The 15,461-nt window shown below is 45.9% G+C and overlaps 2 protein-coding genes across 4 annotated transcripts in view; both read right to left on the bottom strand.

Moving 5' to 3' along the window:
* PRDM14 (PR/SET domain 14) overlaps positions 1-265 on the bottom strand; it is a 7,996-nt gene extending 7,731 nt beyond the window's left edge. Inside the window, exon 1 of the mRNA XM_009634460.1 lies at positions 181-265. Within this exon, the coding sequence (XP_009632755.1) occupies positions 181-265 (85 nt within the window). The remainder of the gene's footprint in view (positions 1-180) is intronic.
* Positions 266-8,210: 7,945 nt separating this feature from the next.
* The window catches only part of NCOA2 (nuclear receptor coactivator 2), a 186,351-nt gene continuing 179,100 nt past the window's right edge, over positions 8,211-15,461 (bottom strand). For all 3 annotated transcript variants that reach the window (XM_035890074.1, XM_009634505.2, XM_035890075.1), the window contains one exon: positions 8,211-11,890. In XM_035890074.1, the coding sequence (XP_035745967.1) occupies positions 11,879-11,890 (12 nt within the window). In that variant the 3' untranslated portion in view covers positions 8,211-11,878. The remainder of the gene's footprint in view (positions 11,891-15,461) is intronic.

The raw sequence follows: 15,461 nt of genomic DNA, 5'->3' as shown, positions 1-15,461 counted from the left end.
CGTCGAGGTCCGGGGGGGCCCCGGCCTCCCGGCCCCCCCTCCCCTGCCGCCGGCTCTGCCCTCCGTCTCTCCAAGCCCCGAGCGACCGAGGGGCCCGGCCGCAGCCCGGGTGGGCTTTGCCTCTCCCCAGAGCAGGAGGCCGGGGGGTGGGAGCGAGGGTTCCCATGGGTGAGCACCTACTGCGGTAGGGATTCCGTGCTCCTTCCCTGAGCATCCTGCCAGCGGGATTCCGTGCTCCCCAGCAGGAGCCACGGCGCCCGCACATGTCTCGGGGGCTGCAGGTGTGGGTTTGGGATATGGAAAGCCAAAAAAAACCACCTCCCAAACCCCAGTGACCTGAACATGCAGCAGCAGACTCACAGCCGCTGTAGGTTTCACGGCCACCGCTGAGGTGATTTTGCTTTGGCTTTGTGCTGCCCGTTGGGTGCCCGGCAGGACACTGGGCTCCTGCTGGGGTTTCCCAGGCTCCGTGACCAGGCCTATGCCAGGACCTACCCAGAACAGGCAGGAGCAGGGACAGGAGAAGACAAACGGTCCTTGCTCCTTGCAGCGGTTCTGGGTGATTCCCTCCTGCAGGATTTCACCCCATTTTTTGTGTGGTTTCTCCTTCTTCTAATCTCCTCTTCCTCCCAGGTGGCTACATGCTGCAATTGCTATCAAAAGGGGACCCAGCAGATCAAAAGGGGACCTGAGTTGCAGGATCCCAGGGTGTGCAATGTTCGCACCTTCCCATTGCAGGATGTCATCCCTGCTCATCCAGAGAGATGGAAGCATCTTTAGTCCAGGGTGAAACCCAGTGGCAGGGGGCATGAGCAGGACAGGTTACTGCAGAGCCCCCCGTTGGGTAGCCCATTCCTTGCCAGTGTCCAACCTGGGTGACATGGCACATGCAGGCATGGAGGGAAGGGACAGGGTGGGCTGTGCTGCACTGCAGCGAGCTTGGGGACTTGCACCCGCGGGTGCCTCTCAGAGCAAAGCAGCATAGGGCTTCCCAGGGCACAGCACGAGCCAACCTGCACACAGACACAGCTGGAGTGGAGAACAAACACAGCCAGGTCTGATTCCTGGAGGTTTAGATGCCATCTGAGTGGTTATGGTGTGCTATAAAAATTAATTAACATAGCTCTGTGTGATGTTCTGTAAAACATTGCCTTCATCCCAAAGAAGGAATGCACCTGAGGCAGCCTCAGACAGAGAGACCATGGCTCCAGACACCGTTGCTGACCACACTTGACCAGAGGTGAAGCCATCCTTCCCATCCTTATTTCTTACCCAGCCCGAGTGAACTGCTCTGAAATAGAGTTTGAGAAAGAACAGTCGGCTGCCTGGGGGAACGAGGGTGCTCAGAGCACAGGACCTCAGGCACTGTAATTCTTCCCCACCAAAAGCTTCGATTTGGAACTTCCCCTTATTTTTTTCACTCAGGACGTAAACAGTAAGATGGCAAGCACAAGCACACAGCACTACCGAGGGAGACCCAGAACTGATCCAGGCTCTCCCAACTCCCAAGACTCCTTCCATAGTCAGCCCAGCACGGCTTTGTCCCCAGACATTGAACATTTATGTACTTTGAGTTAAATGTATTGGGCTAATTCTGCTACCTACAACCTCATTCCCCATCCCAACCACCGTTTGCAAGACAAAAGTACTGAATACACCAGGGACGGCCAATATGCACAGGAGGCTTAGGGAGAAGGTAGGAATGCAGCCTTCTGCAACTTGCTTGAGATAGTCCCTTAGTTTAAATAGCCTGATTTTTTTTTGTGATCTGTCTTTTTTTTTTACTTTCTCTGTGTTGTTCTAAACCTCTGATATTTGTAAGACAGAACTGATGCTGTATTGCTTTAGGAAACAGTTTCAGGCAGGCAGTTTAACATGGTTGTATTGACGCAGCATCAGCAGCATGAAAGTAGTACCAGAGTTAATCCCATTTACAGGAATAAGCCCGTGAGTTCCAGTTGCACAGAAAAGTTTGAGTTACCCTTAGAAATTAAGTGTTTCCAGAAAATCTGGAATCCTCTGGCTACCCTGCGTCCAGGCATCACAGCACAGGTAAAAGGAAAGGGGCTTGTGGAGGAGACATGCTCACATCGAAGATTTTGGAGAAATGAAGACAAACAGACAAAAAGTGAGATTTTAAAATTCTCATCATCAGTTGAATTGTAGACATGCCCAGAAATAAAACTATTCCTTTTTCTAGAAGCCTGCTGACACAGCCCAGGAGAAGAAAAGGGCTTGAGGCACCGCTGTCACTATATTGCAGGTAACCCTTAGAGGCTTTCATCCCCTGAGGTTGAAGGCATTTATTGCATTAAAAAAGTTCCAACCTGAGGGAGAGTTTGGGAGGGGAGCAGGAGTGCAGCGTGCACAGCCACCTCCAGCTGGGGCTGCTCCCCTGGGGGCCGCCGGACAGGAGGGTGCTGGGATGCTCTGGCCCTGTCTTGGGAATGACTGGGAATTTGGCCGCCAAAACAAGCCGAGGGTTGGTTTTGCTTGCCGTGGCGCCCTGGGGAGCACCTCCGCAACAATAAAACCAGTTTCAAGGTGCTAGTCCCGGTGTGTGTTTTCAGCCTGACCGGGGAAATTGCTCACCTCTTCTGGCTGTGAAAAGGGGGGACAAACAGAAATGCCGATTCACTTTGAGGGGAAATCTCCAGCTCACAGACAGGGGGTTCAGACCGGCACCCCCTTGGTGTGGAGCATCCCTGCTGCCAGCATTGGGGCAGGACATCATGCAAAGGGAAAATTCACTCTGAAATTACGGCTGTGAAAAGAAAAGCCTAAAAAAGAGCTCTGGGGGCTCCCTCACTGGCCGGCAGCCCTCGGGTGCTGCACCAGGAGTGGCTCCACAGCTGCTGGTGTTTAGCACCTCGCCCAGTGGCACCTTACAGGTGTCCCCCAGGCCAGAGCCCCCCGCCTGGAGCACAGGGCTCTGGGGAGCATCCTGCAGGCGCACCCCGTCAGGGCAGGCAGCCGCCAACAGCAATGCACATCTGCCTGCAGCACTTGCCTTTTTGGCTACCGGAGTGCTGCCCAGGTTTTCCTTTGGGACTTTGTTACAATTTTAAGGCTTGTTACAAAGTAGTCACAGCAGTCTATCAGCCTGCCTCCCCCCTGAAGGATTTTAGAGGGTATTACCTCCCCACAGGGACGTGGGGATGCATATTAAAGACAAGCACCATGGCACATCCCCGCAGGCTGCTTGCATAGCATTCAGTGGCCTAAGTGGCCTAACTGCAGATGTCATCTTGGATTGATCCAGATTTCTTGATCCAAAAAAATTGCATCCCAAGCCCTCCCATCCTCCTCTCAGTTTGGATGCAAGCTCTTCATCATCACTCTTACTCCCACTCCACGTCTTCCTTACTCCAGACTTAAAGCGCTCTGCCTCCTACACATTCCCAAGCACAGAGGTTACACCGACGAGCACCCCCCTCATCCTCCGAAGACCGCAGTGCCGCAGCAGACCCCGATGCCCTGCATCCCACCTGCGGGCTCCCCGTGCCCCACACTGACAACCAGCTGCAGCATGGACGTGGGAATCCCAGTCATGGCACCAGATGCCGTTGCACAAATAATCCAAATTACAGTTTAGATCAGGACGGAGCAGAAGCAGTTTATTGCTATGGCTGTGGGAGAGGACAGAGAGCGGCAGAGTGACAGCCTCTGCTGATGTGGACTATTAAAAAAAAGGAAAACCACATATTAAAGTGCTTCAGCTTTCCTTTTCCAGTATTAGCCGTATCTTTAGATATAGCAGCATTTTAATGGTGTTGCAGCTCAGTGACTTCACTAAAGCAATCCATTGCTCTCCAAGCACATCAAGAATAGACAAATAGCTGAAAAACAAGCGCACAAGAAAAAGAGCAAGCCAGTCTAAAATTTGGAGCAAACCAATCCTGTCATATAGCTGCCTGCCTCCCCCCTTTGCTGGGGTGGGCCACTGAGGGGGCACGCCAGCGAGGGCAGGGTTATGTGTTATTCTTCTTGTCTCTCAGAGCTGCTTTGCCCACAGTTTGCAGGGAGCGGAGTAAATTACTCTGGCCAGGTTCACTGTGGGTCCTTCCAGCCTCCTGAGTAGTCATCGTGCAAAGTGATGAAGTGAACTATACCCTGCAACTGGGGTGGGAGAGGCATTTTTTGAGCAGAATCTCCCCACCTCTCCTGCACAATCTTCTCAGGAACATCTCCTGGGGAGAAATCCCTGGGTGCATTGCAGGAGCCAGAGCAACTCCACCTCCCCAGCAGCTGTATGGGACTGGGGAGGGAGTGTCTCAGTTTCCCCAGCCTTCCCCACCTTCTTCATCCTTAAATACCTCAGTCAGTGGTGGTTGAGTAGTTTGTTTACAGCATATTCGGTATGAACTGAAAAATTTAAAGCAAAGTTCTTGCTGCCCTGGCGAATAAGCCTGACCTCTGGCTCTCTGGTAGAAGGAGGGTCCAGATAGTATCTCAGCCCCTTCCTCCGCACGGAGCCCCCTTCACCGCTGAGTGTGCTGCCTTTAGCGCCTAACTTTGGGAGGAGGGAGGAACACCATGTTGGATGGCATTGAAACTGTCACCTGGTCTGTCCCTTGCACCCAAACCGTTGTGCTTAAAGCCAGAATCTTTTAATGATCCCCAGAAGGGTTCCAGCTCCTCAGGGGAGGACAAAGTAAAAAAATCTGTATATCCCATTGGATCAGGGAGTTACTGAGCATCCTTGGACACACAGGCCTCTTGTGCCACTGACAATCATGCTGACTGGCCCTGGGTGGTCCTGCCCAGCCACCCCTTCTGCCCAAGCAGGATGGTACGCATGTGTCTAATGACAGGGACCACGAGATTTACATTTCCACTGGGTACATTATTTGCAGAGTTAAGTGATGTTTGTTCCCCTTATAATTCACCAATATCCCTGTAGTGCTCAGTTCTACTAGTCAGCTTTATCAGGTTTAAATCTCTGTAAGCTGAGGCTATTCCTTTGCAAGCGTGCATTTCCCTTTCTACCCAATCTTCACCATTTTGAAAGTTCAAATTGTAGAGACCACAGCCTTAGTTAGCCTGATTCTCTCAGTTTCCCTCCTGCTTTATAGCCAACACTGTTCATTCATTTCATAGTTGGAAGTGATCTCTTCCTTAGAGGACAAGGTCTTGTACATACTCTGCTAAACCTCTCTTTTCATCCGCCACACTACAAATTTGGATCACTAGGCCTTCAGCTTCAGCCATTTACAACTCTTGCTATTCTTCTAATGTGCTAGAAACATCTCTTTTCCAATCCACTTGTTTTAATTAACCCAAGGATTTACTGGCACCGGTCCTGTTCGGGTGCTCCCATAATGCTCTAGAAGTTTGCTTACAAACTTAACACCATGGGCACATTAGCAAAGGATCACTCCCCCATCACATAAGGATTATATACATTTAATCTCAGGAATACTCACAACTTGACCAGATCCTGCTGGCTACAAAGCCATTACGGGATGTCAGGAGCAGCCTCCTCCTCCAGCAGCCCCAGCCCAGGACCCTCCTGCCCAGCTGCTGGAGGCCAGCCCAGCGCCCGGGGACCCAGGGTCCCTGCCCAGGCTGGGGGACACGGCTGCCGCTTCTCCCTTTGCAGGTTTGCTCAGTAGCAAAGCTGAGCACAAATCCCAGGGACACCCAGACACAGGACACACACAGAGAGGACACTGACATGGCCAGGCTTCTGGAGAGGACAGTGTAGGCACACAGGGAGCTGGAGCTGCCTTTGGGGGCAGTGGAGCTTCCTCTAATTGTCTGGGTCCCATTTTCACTCTTTCAGAAGAACAAAGTCAAGTCAGAGGGAGTGCGTGTTGCCTGGATCCTCAGCCAGGGAGTACAAAGCTGAGGCCTATTCATGGCAAAGGGATAGGAGAGGAGGTTCGGGCATCCTCGGGAAGACTTAACCCCCTCAAAACAATCAGCTGCATGTTTTTCACCCCCAAGACCACTATCCAGAACCAGAGACTAAAGGGAAGGAAACAAGACACATGAGGGTTCCCTCTCGGTCACAACGCCCAGCGTGAGCCTACCTGGCCGAGGTCGGGGCCGTTAGCAGTGGTACCAAAGGAGGCTCAGACTGGAACCAGAGAGAGGGAAGGGTTAGTGGGGTCGGTCACACTGCCTGAGTCTTTAACTGCTGGGGCAATTTCTTTTGCAGCTGAGTGATGACCCAAGAGTCTGTCCCTAAGTGGCGCAGACCTCAATGCCCAGCTCTCAAGCACCCTCAGTCATACAGGTTCATTCACACTGTGATTCCAACCTGGACCTTTCCTGACCTGCCTCTCCTAAGGACTCCATCAATTTGTGATCTTTCTTCCCCCTTTTATTCGGTTAAAGAGTGGGAAATCTTAGTGGGGCTCCAGGCTGACCTGCATTGAAAGCTGGGATCCAGCAGCCCCTGCACGCTGCAGGAGCCTACAGATGACCCTCAGCCAAAGCCCCAGCAGGGATTTTTGAGCAGTGCCGGCGTTCAGCAAGGAGCAGCCCACCTGCGGTCTCCCTGCGCCCCAGCACTTACACTGACAACCGGCTGCAGCAGAGACATGGGAATCCCAGTCACAGCACCAGATGCTGCTGCAGAAATAACCCAAATTGTGATTTAGATCAGGTCGGAGCCGACGCGGTTTATTGCTATGGCTATAGGCGAGGAGAGGGAGCAGCAGAGCGACAGCCCCTGCTGATGTGAGCTCTGCCCCTGTAGAGAGGGGCACCTAGAAACACAAAGCCACAGATGGACCCAAGAGGACCCAAGTGGTACATGCCCGTTACATCCACAAGGCCACGGGAACCGCTCAAGGCTGCTCTGGGTTCTGCTTTCTTCAGCACCAGGACTCATTTATCGTGAAGGTTTCACCGCAATTATTGTTTCAGGAGACGGGGTGAGAATTATGGTGGGAAGTCCCACTCGAGGCTGTACTGAGCATCTCTACTGCCACACCTGGCAGCCCAGGAGGCCAAGGCAGAGGGCAGGTTCCCCTGGCTGCTCTCTTTGCTTGCCATAGCCTGACCCCGGGCACAGGGCGACGCGCAGCCCTCCTCCCGCACTGGGTACAACACGTGGGGAACCAGGGTAAGCAGTGAGCAACAAGCTGGGGAATAACTCAAAGCCTCCGGGCATCCCCGTTCGGTCCCTGTGCCTGGTCTCTGTCAGCAAAGCCCGATACAGAAGGTGAAAGGCAGCACTTCTCTTTCGTACAGTCAGTTACATCAGAGCTCACCGTACTCAGACAGATGTCAGGAGTTTTAGCTAAAACGCTTCTCAAGAATTTTCGTATCTTTTTGATATTAATAAATTATAAGGGGATAATCATGCCTAAAGGTGAAGTTCCAGTAGGAAACGTTTTTCATCTTACTATACACAGATGTTTTCTCTACTTGTTTCTTCCATGGGGAAGAGACATCCTCCTCCCTCACTTTCCTTAATGTGGCAGTATTTTCCTCCTTGTATCCAAGCACCACCATCATTTTCTGAAGCCAAGAGAACTGCAGGTGAAACCATGTTGTTTTGGTAGGAACGGTGAAAAGGTAAGAGTATTTGGAGGTATTAAGTAAATACTCTTTGGAGAATTTTAGCTTCTGAAATTTTTAATATAAATAGTTTTTCTCCCTCCCTCATTTCCCAGAGGGAGCAGCAGATAATTCTGATGAACAAGCATTCCTGTAGCTGCTTTTATGTCTGTCTGTTTGCTTTTAATTGCCCAATCCAACATTTCCAACTGTCTTAACCAAACCATTTGGGACAGCAAGGAGAACCAGCCCTGCTCTACTCAGTCCCACTTCACACCCCTCGAGCTCTGCCTCTGCTGGCATTGTGGAAGGTGCCCATTTTGTCCCAGCTGTGATATAAAAAAAGTACTCACTATGAGCTGGTTTCCCATTAAGCTACACGATAAACATTTTCAATGAATATAGCGCTATAAGGATAGACGGATCTTAGAGCAACAACTAGCTGGAATGTATAAAAGCCTTCAACACAGAAAGCCGGCTGTCTTCTTAAAACTCACCGATTCATCTGCCCTCTAGTGCTTTAGTACCACACCTCGTACCCTTCTGTGAAGAAATGAAGACACAACAGAAACACGTTGAAATCTCTAAAGCCATGTAAAACCCGAAGGCATTAAAATTTATTAAATGATGCAGTAACAACAGAATTCTTTATTTACAATAGCATTATTTAACATCAAATAAGCAAATAGCATCAGCAAAGCAATATTAACTTGCATAAATGTATTTAAAATTTCTCTGAATATATCTACCTTTGCATAAACTGCTCACACTAGAAATACAAACATCAATGCAGGTGAACAAAGTGATGTTCAGAGTCAACTCCGTTTTGAAAATAAATCACAACCTGAAACACTGTAAGCTTTCTCCTGAAGAACCATAGTTTATATATTGCTTAATTTTACCCTTGTATAATCTTTTCATATACACACATCTCAGATGCAACTTCATGATGAACTGTACAAATAAAACCCACAAATGACATAAAGGGAAAAAAATTAAATGACAGTAAATGTTTGAAGAAATGTGTCCATCATCTCTATTGACCAACATAAAGATTAAGTGATGATGCACTTATTCCAAAATTGTACACAATTCACTATACAAATATAATACATCAGACAGCTATGTAGGAATATACAAGACTTAAAAACAGATCTAAGGCATTATGCTAGATTTTAGCATTTTGAGGTTCTTGCACATAGCTTTTACCTGTAGTAAGAAACTTAAAAGATTTTGTTTTAGTCTACAAAGAAACACCAGGGAGAAAATTCTAATTAAAATCAAAGCCACTACAGTAAATTTTCTTTTGTGCAGAGAATGCTTTTGCTCTTAGGCAGCATACTACCATACAAATACTAGAAAACTTTTAAATTCACACCAACAATTAATGGCTTAAGTTGCATTTCAAAACTGATTGTGTATCTTTGGGTTCTGCAAGTGGAGCTGTGCCACCCATTTCATCTGTTAAGCTTATATGAATTCCGCTTTTAAACAAAGATTAAAAAATGTATTGTATAAACTGCAAAAACATTGCTTTTAATTAATACAGGCCCAAAGGGATACCGGTGCGGGACAATATTTTAAAGATCGAGTACAAATTAATTCATTGTAGCAAAACAGCTCACTTCACTTTTTAAACTTACCACATTACATGAACACTTAAACAGGTCGTACGACCGTGTATATATGCTTATTTTTCACATTATGCGCCTTTCACATTTAGTAATGTAAGTAGAACACTGATTAATTGTTCTGTTAAACAAAAACCAAGTACTTTCTCTGACAAATTTACTGTATACAGGATGAAAAATACTGATAATGAAGGGAACTGATTTGGCTTTTTTGTTTCTATAGTGATCAATATGATCAGAAGATTCCTTCACTCACTTTTCTCTTTCATTAGTTAGAGGACGACTACAGTCACGATGAACCCAAGCGGAGCCAAAGTGATAGGTACAATCTCCTTTCTTTCAAAATGGCAATGGATGAGGAAGTATCATAATCACTACAGATGATTGGGGTTTGCAGGTCTGTCGTGAAACGGGACAAATTTAAACAATTTTGTCCACTGTGAAAAAGAATAACCTGTCTGCAGAGGTTATGGTTAAGAACCGAAAAAGAATGGAACAGAAACAAAATTATTTTAAAAGTCATTTACACTTTGTGGTGCACGAAGTTCATTCATTCAAATTTATACATTTCTTGTATAAATAATTTTTTGTCAGATATATAATGCAAGTTTAACACAAATGTTGTCGTAGTAATGAGGCTGTGGAGCTCAGGGCTGACAGTTACTTTGGTTTCCCATCAGCAGGTAAGAGGATGGCTCAGCTGAATAAATATTCTGTTTCAGTTTGGTAACAGAACGGTGACAGCTGAAAAATGTTGTTTCTCTGGAACGGTGGCACTGCCCTCCTTAGGGACAAACACAACTGTACATTTCCTGGGCTTTCACCAAAAGCCTTCTACAGAAGCAGCCTGTTTCGAACCACCTTTATCGTATTTTCCTCAGCCTTAATACAGAATAGCTGCTATTTCATTTGAACTCCCACCTAAAAACCAAAATAAATTAAATGGCAAGAGAATAAACGTTTCGGTCCCAAAAGGCATGGCTGATGAGATACTATAAAATGCATTGCATTTTACATGACATCAAAAGATTTGAGTTCAGGTTAGAAAGTTTGTAGATTGGGGGTCAGCAGAAACAAAACAGAGGTCAAACCCATCAATTTCTTAATATTTCAAGTCCTCAGAAACTGATGTCAGTTTAGTAAAAGATTATTCCAACCACAGTGGGCAAGGAAAAAAAAAAAAGCACCCCCTAACAGTGTCCTGCTTAGTAACAGTTTTTTCTAAGATTTGTTACGAAAGGATATAAACATACAAAAATCAAGAATCGGTTCCTACAGTGGCTGCATATAATATAGGTTAGTTAAATGACATTATGAGCAGAATCACAAGGTTTAGAAAATGAAGAGTCTCAAGCCTACAAATTAGGTCTAATCAAGGCATTGTGATCCTTTACAAAACACTTTTCCAGGAGACACACACGGCTAAGAAGATATCTAATTTAATACTGAAGTACCTCATTTGGAATCAACTTCACAACATGTATATCTCACAAAAATTATACAAGTAAAACACTTAAGTTTTCAACTTAAATTATTGCTTGTTTACATATAAACTGGATTTTATGTACCTTACAAAATGTCTTCGTAGTCCACACTGCTTTAAAATAATCAGAAACACACGATAGTGGTGAAGTCTGTAGTGATATCTGCTATAGGTATTACAGGAATTGTTTTTTTTCCCAGCTAAGGGGATGGGAACCAGAAATTATCATGCTTTAAAGCAGGTATCTTGAGCTCTTTGATATTATGCACCAATTCTGCCACTACCATAATCAGTACATGCATTACCATCGAACTTTGCTGTTCAGCATCCAGTAACTGGCTGTCCAGATTGCTGGAGACACACCTAGGGAAACAGAGGGGTATCCTGTTTTTTTTTATGCTGTTAGAAAGAAGAGGAAGATGACAGAGGTCAGGAGAGCCGGGTAAAAAAACATCAGGATTTGCTGATTGTTATTAGGAAGTTAATTAAATAAGAACGTAACCAACTTGTATTTTTGGATTCATGACTTGCATCATAAACATTACCACAAAACCCAACCGAAACGCCCTTATAAACAGCCCTCTCACAGGGCAATTTTCATCTGTTTTACAACTTTAACCCCATTCAAAATTGGTCTGTATAGTTTTCTACATCGGTTCATCTTCTCCGACTTGTTGTCAGTGGAACGCACTCGTTGGAGGTCTCTGTATGTACCAGGTGTTTGCTTCTACACCCTCCTCCACGCCTCCTCTCAGCCCCAAAATGCAGGCCTTAGTCTAAAACACCAGTTTTTCAGACGGAACTGGATCCTTTGCACCAGACTGAATAAGCCAGGGAAAACAAAGCAAAAAAACCAAGGTCTAGAACTAAACAGAAACAGAACAAGAGCATGGTTGTTTTTCCTTAAATACATACATTTAAATACATTCAATCTGACATGGTTTATGAAAACTGCCTGTCAACATTTACTTCGCAGGAGAGATCTAAGTTGCACTAAGGTGAATGCAGTGAACAGACTGAGCAACTGTCTGTACGCTAGCTTCAGACTGTCGAAGAAGAGGCTGCTCTTCAGCAACGACCGCCCGCTCCCCTTGGGAAGGCAGGGCTGAGTCCTGGTGGCAGCAGGCAGCCGCCACCGGCGCTGGCAGCTCAGCTGGGTCACGACAAACAGACGCAGCTCTTCAAACCAGTAAGGATTTGGGGCCGTAAGCCCAGTCAGCTGAAGAAAGGAGCAACCGAACCACCCTCAGGGTCAGCAATATTTCTGCAAAAAAAAAAAAACAACCAACATTGGAGAAAAACAAATGAATTCGCCCTTCTGCGATAGTGAGGATGGATAGGTGACAGAGCTGGGTGCTGGTCTGCCACGCCCACCATAGATCACATATTGGTGTATTATTTTAAACCTGAAAATTAATTTGCATTTATAAAGCTAGCCTTTTCTCTGTGTACACTGACACAATTGACCTGCGATTTAATTCTGGTGATATCAGTGAGGGTTTAATTTCACCGCATTCTTAGGTCCTTAATTCATTCCCATTATTATGGACACTATAACAGTTCATGATCCTCTACCTGCCTCTTGTAGACTCCAACTAAAGGCACAGAAATATCGTTTAAGAGAAGTCTCATATTTGGAGTACGTGCAAAATCTACCTGTGTAACGCCTGTATCACTCTCAAAGGAAACAACTGCTGTGTTTCACTTTCCCCTCCAAGAATCATAATAAAAAAAGGGAATAAAGAAGTAAGTACCGATTCCTAGAGATGCTCTTTACATCATACTTACTACCCTTGCAGAGTCTTTACACAAATAAAATACAAATTGGTTTCAGCTGATTTGATTATCTTGTACTTTCTTATTTAAAAAAAACCTCCTCAGGATGTGGTTTTCACAGTTGTTTTAAGACCGTCGCTTCCAGCGACTGCAATCTGTGCCTCTCTGCCTTCCCTCCCTTGCAAAACTCCTGCTCCCATGGGGTGCTGTGGTCAGTCAGGTCAGAGAGCCAATCCAGCCAAAACCCATTTTTCTCCTCCCCTGGGGTTGCTTTTCACTGGTATCCCGTGGCTCCAGCAGCAGAGCGGCTCTTTGCTCGCAGCCTCCTGTTGTGTGCAAGGAAGGCCCCGTTTGCTCAGGGACAGCGCTGGCAGTCGGCAGGTTTCTCACCCATCCATGTGTGTGCTTGCTAGGCTGCCTTCTGGAAGCAGTCTAGACCGTGCTTTGGGCTTTACCACACTTTCCTCTGCAATCGCAGAAGGCCTCAAAATGTGTCAAACAAAGTCAGCATCAGGAATGACCCTGTGGATTCAGGAAAGCAAGGTCCTACGTTTTGTAGACCTGCTATTCCCAGCCCAGCTGGTGCAGCTGGAGCTCTCTGGGGGTGACCAGCCACGCGCATGGGCTGGAGGCCAACACGGTGGGTCCTGCTCCTGCTCCTCCTCCCTTCATCACAGCACAGAGACACCACACTCCATCCCTCAAATCCTGACTAATATGGACAAGCTAAACCTTGGCTCTTCTCCTTGACACCTTGCCAGGCAGTTCGGGGACCCTGTTACCACTTTTTATCATAAAGTGTGGAACAGAAGTGAAAATCCAAGGATGTCCTTATTTTCAGAGTGGACATTTAGCAAACAGTATCTCTACAGAGATGCTAAACAAATGCTTCCACTATACCAGTGACTTGAAATAACTTCATGCACTGCAAAAATTTTTTTTTTAATAATTTAACAAAGATTTGAGTCACAGGTTGATAAAATATATAAAGGAGGGAATAAGACACAGAAGGCACAAGTGTAACTCTAGAAAAACATTCCCCCACACCTTTTTATTTAGATATAATCAAAGCAAACAGGACTTTAAATAAGTATGTCCAATTATTATTTCCAGGCTGATAGTGAATGTGGGAAAAATTGCTCAGAATAACTTCCATGGCTGATGTATGCAACTTCAGGGTAGAGAAGTAACCTGAAAACCCCACAGATCACTGGCTATAAGACCACTGCTTTACTGTAGTCAGTTAAACCGGATGGCCCTCAAAAACCTCAGCTATGAACAGTATTCTTCAGACATTTACTTTTAAATAGGAGCGGGTTCAACATTATCTTTTACCATGTGAAATGAGTTAAATACAGATTTGTTCCAATAATGGCAAAATAATATATTAAACTGTTCCAGCTGCAACTATTTTCAGCTCTACAAATGAAGGGTAGTTTGCGCCCTGAAAGAAAATGAAGAGTACTTCGTGCCTTGAAAGAGGCAGAAAATTCTCTGTCCTCTAGTTACTTTAAAAACAGCTTCTCTGTTAACATTAGTATCACCCTTGCAAGTCGGAAGCTGTAGAAGTTTTATCCTTAATGTTTTGAAACAAAGTGAAACAGTATTAAGCAAACAAATTAAAATGGTAAACGTAGAGATCTGACATTCACAGTTGTACTGATAGGAGCAACAGCATGTTGTTTCCCGGTTACTCAACTCTAAACAGAACGGATCCCTTTACATGACACAGTTGTTGAGATCACCTTTATGAAACATTGAAAAAACCCTCAAATTTGTCAGATGAGTTTCTCAGTTTCTCATTTGTCAGATGAATTTCTCAGCTTTCATACGTTAAAGCCACAACTGCCAAGGGATGAAGCGTATTAATCGTCTCCTCAGCTTTCTAACAGCACAGCTTGAACTTAAAAAAATAAGTTATGTAGTAGTTGATAGCACAGACGCATGCAAATAGCAGCTACTTAACCTCTATTACAGTTCAGAGTTCAATTAAATGTATTTATAGTGCATATAAACGATCTACGTTTTCCTTGACAGTCAGAGCTATGTTAGTAGAATAAAAGTAAAATGAGAGATTGCGTCCGATGCACTCATGAAATAATTCAAGACATTTTAAGAAGTTACTTTTCTCCAGGTGAGACAAAGCTGCTCTCATGCACGGCCACTGTCCGTCTCATTGTCATGGCACCGACTCCGTTATTTTCATTTTAAATCCCACAGATTCCCTGTCCAAAATCCTGCCACCAATTTCCTTCCACCTGCACCCTCTTCCCTGACCTCTTCTCCACCCTCTCTCGTACCCTTGCCGTCACATCCACTCTCTTTTCCTTCTCTCTTCAACCATTCTTTAAAACCTACCTCCTCCTTCCTCTTCTTCAGCCTGCTTCCCCCTCAGCAGCCTTATTCCCCCTCTTTCCTCAGTGGCACCTGGTATTTTGCTCCCTGGCAGTCTGGCTTCTCTCAGCACTGAAATTTAACTGGTTAGGGAATGCACTAAGTCGGAAGCGAACGCCTTGGTGTGTGAGAGCTGCCGCTAAAGCAGAACATGCTGCACCTTGCTATTAATCATCAAAGTGACCACAAAATGGTCGCAGAAAGGACTTTCTACGCACAGACCCTCCACCCCTGGAGCCGGGCATTTGTATTTTGATATGAACCAGGAAGGTGTGAAAAGAATTGGCCTCCAGGAAGTTTTAAGCACTTATGTGTGCAAAGAAAAAAAAAGGGGGGGATAGACTAAAATGCACACGCAGTTACTTCTTCCTCTGTACTTTCACATTCGTCGTTTTCATTAATCTTGTTACATACATGTCCCTGGAAACATTCAAGGCCAGGTTGGATGGGGCTCTGAGCAACCTGATCTAGTTAGCGGTGTCCCTGTTCCTGCAGGGGGGTTGGACTAGATGACTTCTAGGGGTCCCTTCCAACCCAAAGCATTCTATGATTCTATGATTTGCAGTCCAATTTTTTTTGTTTATTTCCCCTACTCTTCAAGTTTCTTTTCTCTAACAGGGGAAAACTTCAAATTTTGCTGTTGGATTCAGCACACGAGGGAAATT

Source organism: Egretta garzetta, unplaced genomic scaffold (assembly GCF_000687185.1).
Source record: "Egretta garzetta isolate BGI_Z169 unplaced genomic scaffold, ASM68718v1 scaffold251, whole genome shotgun sequence".
Taxonomy (NCBI): domain Eukaryota; kingdom Metazoa; phylum Chordata; class Aves; order Pelecaniformes; family Ardeidae; genus Egretta; species Egretta garzetta.
The sequence above is the reverse complement of the archived record's forward strand: the minus strand, read 5'-3'. Positions and strand labels throughout refer to the sequence as shown.